This window comes from Anopheles gambiae, chromosome 3 (genome assembly GCF_943734735.2).
Source record: "Anopheles gambiae chromosome 3, idAnoGambNW_F1_1, whole genome shotgun sequence".
In the NCBI taxonomy this organism is placed as follows: domain Eukaryota; kingdom Metazoa; phylum Arthropoda; class Insecta; order Diptera; family Culicidae; genus Anopheles; species Anopheles gambiae.
The window spans coordinates 26,188,619-26,198,307 of record NC_064602.1 but is presented as its reverse complement, the minus strand read 5'-3'; the positions used below and the strand labels follow the sequence as shown (position 1 = coordinate 26,198,307).

The 9,689-nt window shown below is 38.0% G+C and overlaps 1 protein-coding gene across 1 annotated transcript; it reads right to left on the bottom strand.

Annotated features, from left to right (window-relative positions):
* Positions 1-278: 278 nt before the first annotated feature.
* LOC133393940 (uncharacterized) lies at positions 279-4,938 on the bottom strand. Its single transcript, XM_061661204.1, has 2 exons — positions 4,453-4,938; positions 279-2,745 (listed from the first exon to the last, which is right to left on the bottom strand). Exons 1-2 carry the CDS (start codon positions 4,667-4,669, stop codon positions 1,016-1,018), a joined length of 1,947 nt encoding a protein of 648 aa, XP_061517188.1. The 5' UTR covers positions 4,670-4,938; the 3' UTR covers positions 279-1,015.
* Positions 4,939-9,689: the final 4,751 nt, after the last annotated feature.

The window sequence follows — 9,689 nt, the reverse complement described above, 5'->3', positions numbered from 1 at the left end:
CTATAGGGATTCATGAACATCAAGGGATCAATTTTTCAATTTTTCGAAGATTTATAGAGCACGCCAGCGTATACAGGCTTTCGATACTTCTTGGCAAGGCAAGTGCCACGCAGCTGGATAGTTTGTTTTGCTACAAGGAGACGATCCAAGGACGATGCGAGGCTTGAGCCCATAACGGGCAATTTTGAGGTATGATTGGTCAAATTCGATATTTTGGAAATCATTCATCTCTAAAGATTCATGAATCCCTAGAGTTATACGAATTTTAATGGATTTAAGAATCTTACAGATTCATGAATGTCAAGAGGTCAGGGTGGCCACTCGAATCAGGATTTGAAATTCCCGGTTTTTTCCCGGTTTTTCCCGGATTTTTTAGGGGTTTTCCCGGTTTATTACACTTCATTTGCCCGTAGTTGATTGCCTTATGCGATACTAAAATTTCAAAGCATTTTTTTGACAATGTTATAGGTAACTCTAATAGTATTTATAACTTCGTCTATAATTAGTATGACAGTGCAAAGCTGCATGTTATCGATGTAACAAGAATTAAATAAAATAACCTTAAACTATTATTTAAAAATAAAACTATTAAGCATTATAAACGTTTTTATAAGATTGCTGAAACAGCTTATTTATTCAAATTACTCATTTTCTCTTCGATCAAGGCTACTTCTTTCTGAGCATCTGCGAGAATTTTGGCTTTAACTAATTCTAATTCCTTAAGTGCTTGATTCGTTGTCTTTTTTCTAGCACTGGCATCGTCCTTTTGTGCCCTTTCCTTTTTCTTTTGCTCCAGGCTCTCGACGTATCGTCCATGCGCGTTTCGGGCGTACTGGATGAGTGATTTATTTATGTCTACCCCTAAAACACCACCGGCGTTCAAAATAGCGTCGTATACTATTCGCTGCGCCACTAAGCTTTCGTCGATTAAATTAACTATCAGACACTCTTTGTTTATAGAAAATCCTCGCTCCAGTGTTGCATTGCCATGTGATAGAATTAAATTTTTTTTTTTTTAAATTCTTAAGTTTGAGAATTCTTTTCTCGAATCCGCAAGAACTTTAAACCAAAAATTATCTAGTCGACATTCATGTCGCTTGTAGGCAGCTAGAGATGACTTTATGCTAGAAATTTCTACCGCATTTGTGAATTCCTGACGAACTTTGTCCGCTACATTACCCCCTAAATGGTCTCTTTGGACCATGTAATCTAGGCAGTACTCCAACCTTTTCAAGGCAATATCAAGCGATTTTGTGATGGTCTCTGGATTGATACATGAGATATATCGTGTAAAACTGTGTGACAGTGGAGAACGGTCACAAATTTTTGTTAAAAATGCAATATAATAAGCTTTACAATCGTTCTTAAACTGAAGGATCACCTTTTCAGATATTTTTCCACTTGTCATTATTGTTTTAATTGCCGCTTTGACTCCAAAGCCTATATCAACTTGCGATGTCGGTAGTGTGTTGTTATCTTTGAGCTCAATATTGGTAATCGCTTTAACTTTTACATTTAAGCATTCCGATTTTAAAACCTTACTCATTATAGAATGGGTAATTGAAGTTAACTCATCAAACAAAAATGGCGCCATAGGAGCATCACATTGAAATTCTCGCAAAAAGGGTTCCACACATCCAGCTGAGGAAATAAAAAAGGCAAGTTTTGGGCTCAACATTTCATCAGAAATGGTCTTTTCTATTACAGCGAATGGCCTAGACTGAGCACCTGCAGCAAAACTCCTTTTGAAAGAATGGTGACCTTCCTTGAGTTTTTTGTCACGTTGGTTTTTGACCGCAGCCACATAGACTTTCAAATAAGGAATCATTTTAGATGCACGCTCAGCCACATTCAAATTTTCAATCCATCGAATAGGACAAAATTTCAGTGGGAATAAATTGGATCCGGTAGTTTCTTTATAATCTGCACGGCGCAACGGAAAGTCTTTGAACAAATAATAGAGGGATGTCAAAAACTCGTCAATGTTCCATTCAGTGTGCTTCATACCATTTTTAAAAGCATTATGAATAGCATGTAAGCCGCAACTACCTATGTTTAATAAATCAAAAGATGGTACCCCACGCAGATTTCGAAGTTCTTCGCATAAGTCCTTCATTAAACGCCAATTTACATTCGGTCCGTCCATGCTTAGCTGAATCACGTTATTCAGTAGAGCAGGCTTTCTTTCTGTGCACTGTTTCAATCCGTTAAGGAGATCAACTGCACGAGAAGAATCTAAAAACGCTGATCCAATGTATCGACATTCTACCTGTTCCTTATTTTCATTCCAAAATCTCACACTAACATCCATCTGTTGGCGTTGTGAAACTTTGTTCAATGTTTCATCGAAACCAATTACTATTTCGGAACATACATCAAGTTGCTTAAATATTTCGTTTGTGAAATAAGGTGCCAGACCAAAAGTTATTAGATACGCAAGTTTTGTGCGTCCCATCTCGAGCTTGGCGGCAATTTGGCTGTCCGGAAACATAGTTTTGAACAAACTAGTGTTAGCCCCAGCACTGCGATAGGAGTTATGAGTGGCAATAGTTTCCAGAGCCCACACAATTTCAGCACTTGTAACTTGCTCGTTTAGCATGAATCTATTCAAGACGTTGGAAGCCTTAGAGTGTTGATTATCAGTGTTCGTGGAAGAATCTGAAGCTGAGATTTGGGTAGCCATTGCAGTGGAAATTGAAGAAAGTGACGGAGATGACGACAACAGGTTATTACCAACGATTTGATCTATAAAAAAGAAGATAGGAACTCTCTTAAAAATCAATAGCCATATTTTTGCGTGCATAGCACTACCATTATATAACACTACATAAATTTAATCATTAAGCTGAAGTTACAGAATTCGTGAAAGTGTAAATTAATTGCTAGTTATCGGGTTATACACCAACTACCATAACTGTAAATTAGTGATCTCCAACCTGTGATCCGCTGCATTAACGGTTCGCGAAAAAAAAAGATTTTCTAAGAATTGCTTATTACCATACACATAGTGCAATTGTTTTCACACCATCAAGATAAAATTTACAACAGTTACGTATAGAATAAAGTGAAATTGAACGTGAAATTTTGGCGTTTTCGACTATATTGCATAATTTTTTTATTAGAATATGGCTTATTCTACACCAAAAGAAAGGAAATTAAATTCCCCAAGTATCTAGACTAGAAATCATATTGAATTAATAATCTAATGCTTTTCATTGTAACTCCCAGAGTTGTTCACGGTGAAACAATAATGGTCAGCGGAGAATCATAACGAAATGTATTTAATTCTACATTTTAATATTTAACAGTCGAAAAAGTTGGGGAATTGAATATTCTTTCTTTTGGTGTGTGATAGGCCATATTCTCATGAATATTAAATGAAATATAGCAAAATATCTAAAATTGCACATTACTTTCACGCAAAGTCTAATTCGTTCTTATGATTTTACACAAATGCTTAAAAACGTTGAACTAAGTATATAAAATAAGATGTGGGCCGCATCAAATATATTTCCAAAGCCAAGTGGTCAGCGATCCTAAAATAGTTGGAGAGCACTGCTGTAACTATATGATTTGCAGAATATTTTATGCCGCATATCAGTACTACAACCAATATCACAAATACTTTATTAATACTTGTAAATAAAATATCACCAACATCCAGCTATTATTTATACTCATAAAATACATTGTTAATACACAAAGAAACTTTAAAAACGGCCGGCTGTGGGCGCCTTTATAGCGGTTTAGATGAAGTGGGTAGTGAGATGAAAAAAAAAATCAGGTTATGATTAAAATCATTACGTTGCTGAGGTTTTTGTAATCTGATCTAGCTTTTGTCTGATCGGATTAGCTTTGAATCTATATTCACTTTATGGGTAAGGCTGTTAGGCAGTTTTTAAATAATTTTTGAAAACCTTTTTGCACATTTTGGTTTGTATTCTCAAAACAATCAAAACTTCCAAGAATGCCAACGGCATACGGAAATGATTACTGGTGGTCCTTTCCTTGGTGACCGGCATTAGCGTTTTGCGGGAGTAACAACAATCATCGTCAAGAACTGTACTCTACTCACAAGAATAGCAGCGAAGCGCAGATCAAAGAATGTTTTTCTAAGAATTATTGCGGTTGGCCAAAATCTCATCGCACACATAACAGTATTGATGTACTTTGAAGAGTTTAAATCGTAATACAAAAAAAAACTCAATTTTGCTGCAGCATATTTGGTTCAAAATCAACTGCTTGCGTTGGTGATGCCAGCGGAACGGAAAGTTAATAAAAATCAGCATCGGTCGGAAAGGGTTAATCTACTACAAACACTCTTTTTAATACTTCTATATAGAACACCATCCTAACTTTGCTACTTTAAAATTATAAACACGTTATAACTTTTACACATACCAAAAACCAAACATTAAAAATGTAACTACCGCCAAACGGTTATTTACTTACTTGGTAAAAAATGGCTGATTGGAAGGTTAGTTTTTCGAACCAACACTTGATGATGATGTGCTTTGCTTTTTTCATGACTAACCAAAGCCACTCTACCCATAGTGTTGATTTTTATTTTTTTGTTACACCATTTGCAAACCGCTGCATATACGTCCTTCGGGTCAGGAGAACACCATGGAAATGAATTTTCATAGTTTGGATTGTATGTGGTAGGCATAGCAGACAATCGATGGGAGACTATTATTAATAATTAATAAATTAACCAATTTGCAGCCAGTGCTGTATAAAACTTACCTGATAGCAAATTGAATAATTTGAAAAACACACTTCAATAAACTGAATATCAATTAATTCAAACGACACCGTGATTTGCACTTGCACTTCGACAATCCAATTTTAAATCTTATCACATCACATCCGATGCTGTTCAACTCAAACCGCAAAATGAACTAAAAGTGTCCACAACCACGGCAATCGAAGCCTCCAACTAGCCAGCGATTCGAACCCTCCTGCCCCCCACCCCCCACCCACCCACTCTTATATACTCCATCCATTATTCTGTTGCAGCCTAAGCTTTTGATTTCATTCTATACACATACCATACACGATCACGGATGCGCTATCGAAACGGTTTGTCCTCGATTCTCAGGAACGGAAACGCCGCAAGACTCATCCATACTACTAGAGCAGAATGGATGGGCTAAAGCAAAACCCCGTGAAAACAATAGAGCAACAATTGGACTGTGGGAGTAAAGGCAGATCAACGTGCGCGCACGATTTCTGAGACTTCACACAATCGGGAGGAATGATGGTACAGACCATCCAAACCGAAACGTAAAAGGCCAATGTACTGGTGATATGTGGTTGATACGTTGAAATTGTTTAAGGGGGGAGGGGGGATAACAAGTTCCCAAAAAATAATGCATATCGCCTGGACAAATACGGGGCGTAATGTGGATCGCCCATTCCACCCACCGTTAAATCCGCCACTGCCGCAACCTACGGCTTGTTGAACAAAATACAGGCGCACGGAATAGCGTGTACCCGATTCGGCGAACGTAAGTTTTGCACCAGTGCGAATGAGAAGTACAATCAATTCGTACCATACGACGATGAAACAGACTGTGTTTTCCATACACATTGGTGCGACAATGTAGGTATGCCAGCGGTACGTTGCGAAGAATACACAAAAGAGATCAGGTGGCTGAAAATACTCTTGGTACACGAGAGCTGTGACAAATTCCCGGTTTTTAAAGCGAAATTCCTGGTTTTTCCCGGTTTTTCCCGGATAAATAAAATTCCCGGCTGATTCCCGGTTTTCCCGGTTTTCCCGGTTGAGTGGCCACCCTGAGAGGTTCATGAATCCTTGGAGATTCGTGAATATTTAGCGATAGATGAATCTTTGAAGATTCATGAATCATTGAAAATTCATGAATCTTTGAAGATTCGTGAATCTTTGAAAAATTTTGAATTTTAGAGATTCATGAATATTTGAAGATTCTCGATATTCGAATCACTCATCACTGAAGATTCATATGAATGAATCTCAACGAAAGATTCATTAAAAGTTATGACAGCCGGTTCTGTTGAAAGACATCATCTCACGTGCGTTTTATACTGATGACACGAAAAACGGTGATAGAATGTAAGCATTTGTTGATAAAAAAAATCTTGATCGTTTTTTTTTTGTTGGGTGTTGTTCGATAGCAGTTTTATTTCCCTTCTTTTTTTACTTCTTTTTCTCTTTTTTGGGCAATTGTTGTTATTTTCTTTATATGTTTTTTTGTTTTATTTTTTGCCCATTTTTTTTTTAATTTGATGTCGGGTTGTTTTTCTTCTGGTTGTGGTTGTTGTTGTTGTTCCATTTTTTCTCTCTCGTACTATCTCTCTTTGTGAGTTAAAATCGTGTCTAAACCTATTCCTACGTTAACGTTTACAAATTTCAGGTACCGTGTCGTTCTCACATTTATCGTCGTTCGCCCTGCACACCAAAGATTAGGGGAAGACATGTTTGATCGTTTTTACATGTTTTGTTTTTTGCTGTTGTTGCTTGATTCTTGTGTTCATTTTTCTGTTGCTTGATTTTCATGTACTGATTGATTTTCATTGTTGTGGTTGATGATTTTGTTTGCTGTAGTAAAACAACGTGTGTGTGTTAAAACTTTCCCCCTTCCACAAAAACACGATTTGAGTTGCTTTTCTCTTACCGCCCTTCTATTGTGCTTCTTCTCTCCTCCGTCACGTTTTAAACGCCACACCATTGCTATTTGTTTTACCACTTTTCCCTGCTCTTGGTTCCGTTTTACTCACTCGTTAGATATTGATTGATTGTTGCAATCCTTTTGGTTGGTGTGCGCGTCTCTGTTGTGGGTGATAAAACATTAAAAACGATTTTTTCCTAACTTTGCGTAACACCGTTAAGATGTGTGCGCCATTTCAGATGCATTTGCGCACACACGCGCACGCGCAAACGCATTAGTAGTCTTCCTCGCTCCATCGCCATAGGGCAAAGACAAAGGGTTCTTCTTGTTTTCCTCCTGATTTATAATACGACAATATTATTCTCGATTGGATGGTATTTTCTGTAAAAACTCGCCGATTCCATTTGCTACTTAACACCAATAGGAGTAGATTTAGAGTAAGAAAATCGCTCACTCCGAGGACACACACGCAAGCACATACATACATACACACACGCACACCACGACACTCAGATTTGTTTGTGCCTTATCCCGCACTCACACACACACACACACACACACATCATGCACCCGATTTGTACATTATTTTTTCTCCTCGCTGTTAACAAGCAGAAGTAGTTTGTGGTAGCAGTCCCATTTTGTGATGGAATTATGAGATGTATCATTTCGATGTTATTGTTCTGCTTCAGTTCATTAGTTCTCTCTCTCTCTCTCTCTCTCCCTCTCTTTCTCTGCTATAATTGGGAATGAATTAATGTTTGTTTTATATGCACTCTGCTCTGCTCTTATTCCCACTTCATATATATCTCTCTCTCTCCTGTTTCACAAATCAAAGCCACTTAAAAACTGCTATCTTCAATAGGCCATTGTTGATGTTGTTTCTATGCTGTCTCCCCTGTTGGGCCATTCACGTTTCGCCAAATTTCATGGTAAGCTATCGGAATACTGTTTGCTTTTTTTGTCCTGAAGTTCAATCAAAGTTTGATCAGTGCTATTTGTAATCAATTCATCATCATCGCATTGCTGCTGTAAAATATTATAAGATTTACCGAAGTTTTGGAATACCGTTGTGGTGCACAACTTGTGTCAGAATATTAAATGAGAATTCATCGAAGTTTGAACGAATTGCGTGAACAGTACCCACCAGGAGATTAAAGCTTGGCCTACCTTTAAGGAAAAAATAGCTTTGATTTGTGAGGAATCTTCGATTTGCTTGTTTGGTTGGCGTTGAATGTTACTAGCTTTCGTATGTCTCGGGTAAAATAGGCACGGAGAGCTCACGTTTCTCGCCCGCGTTGCGTTTAAGTTCTTTTTTAACACGTTCTTACGTCTGTTTTTTTTTTCATCCGCATGTGGTGTGGATCACGCTTACAAAGGACACTGGCTTTAACAAAATTATATTGGAAAACAAAATTTCACATCATCATAAATCGAATTGGAACAATTTTGCAAGTGTTGATTCTCGTAGGCTATTCAAAAAATCATTCTTCACCCATTAACTACCTAGATCACACACAAGCCAAGGTGTAGTGATAGAAAACCGGACCGGATGTTTGGAAGCGATGGCTTGTTTGACGACGGACGTGTTTCGTGCTTTTCGATTAGATTTCATCAATACAATTTATATAATGCGCTTCCTTCAACAACCTAAAATTGGATTTGCTTCATTTTCAACTAGCAGTAGGCAATATGAATTAACACACTTGGAGGTCTACACCAAAACAGAATTGTCCTTTCGCACCACACCACACGTCCGTAAAAAAAACACACACAGTTCAGATCTTTACTTCTTAAAGAGCGTTTTGATTCTGGACATGTCTTCATATCTTAATTGTCTTCGTGTAAAATGCAGGTACGTTGAAGTAATTGTTTTGCTGTTTTTTTCTTCTTTTCTTTTTGTTGTCACATTCTTCGCTTTCCATCGTCTATATACGTATGTCCGTTTCTTTTTGTTTTGTTGTCGTCGATGAGTTAAATGAGTTTACCATACGCTATTACCGAAATAATACTTAAGAGAGACAACATTCAGCCAACACCGATATAGGGGGATCCTACGAAAAAACCACTTTAGGCCCCCAAACTTCTAAAAAGACATCTAATGATGATCCTTTTATTTTAAAAAGGACTTGCTTCTACCCTTTTGATGGCCACCGAGTCCCAGTGGCGTACAAATGGGTAAGCAATCTAGATCGTTGGTTTTATCACGATTGGCCACACACACACAAGGATGATGGTTTCTCCCCGTCATTTTGGTAGAAGATAATTTTCCCAACCGAAGATTCCCCCTTTTGCGTGGATACTTTGGCCTATTGATGATGTACAATTTTGTAATCGTTAAACTCTCGCTGTTGGATGGAAATCGAGCTGCTGGCCTGATGAATGAGTATCACACACTTTTACAAAAGAAATTTATCTTCCCGACCAATGGGGTGTATGAAAAAAAAACTGTATATGGCACAATCTAATGTGCGGAATATACTCCGCGAATTCCATTTGTTTGTCTCTGCAGCCGACGTCATTCGATTTGCTCCAATTTTCTAACTTGTAAAAGTAAATTAACACACGCACACAGACGTTTACACATTCATCTTGTCTCGCTCCCCATTCATTCGAAATGCAACATTCACTCTTATCGATGGTCACAACGAACATTCCTGTATCACGCATTCACATCAACGCATCGTACACACCTAATATCCCAATTCATGCATTACGCCGCAGCCATTCTTGACCATCATCTCTTCCATTCAGAATCATACGCACGCACAATTATTCCTAAATTAATTTCCCACCAGCCCCCGCTCAAGTTGAGCTGAAGAAAGGCCTCATAGTAGGGGGTATAGGAGTATCGCAATTTGAAAGAGCACATATCGAACACGGATCGCAGAATAAATGGTGTGGAAGATGATGCATTTGAATCACTAGAGCCCAGGCCAAGCCGCCCACCACCGTCTTTTTCGTCTTTTTAAGTATGCACAGAACAAAAACCTATCCCGGATTCCGTCAAAGGCCGTTAAGAAAAGAGGATCGTCCTTT

Excerpts from the sequence above, each read along its gene's own strand:
- LOC133393940 (XM_061661204.1), bottom strand. The coding sequence starts at position 4,669 with ATGCCTACCACATACAATCCAAACTATGAAAATTCATTTCCATGGTGT. Across the intron at positions 2,746-4,452 it reads AATCAGCCATTTTTTACCAA|ATCAAATCGTTGGTAATAAC; the intron begins GTAAGTAAATAA and ends TCTTTTTTATAG.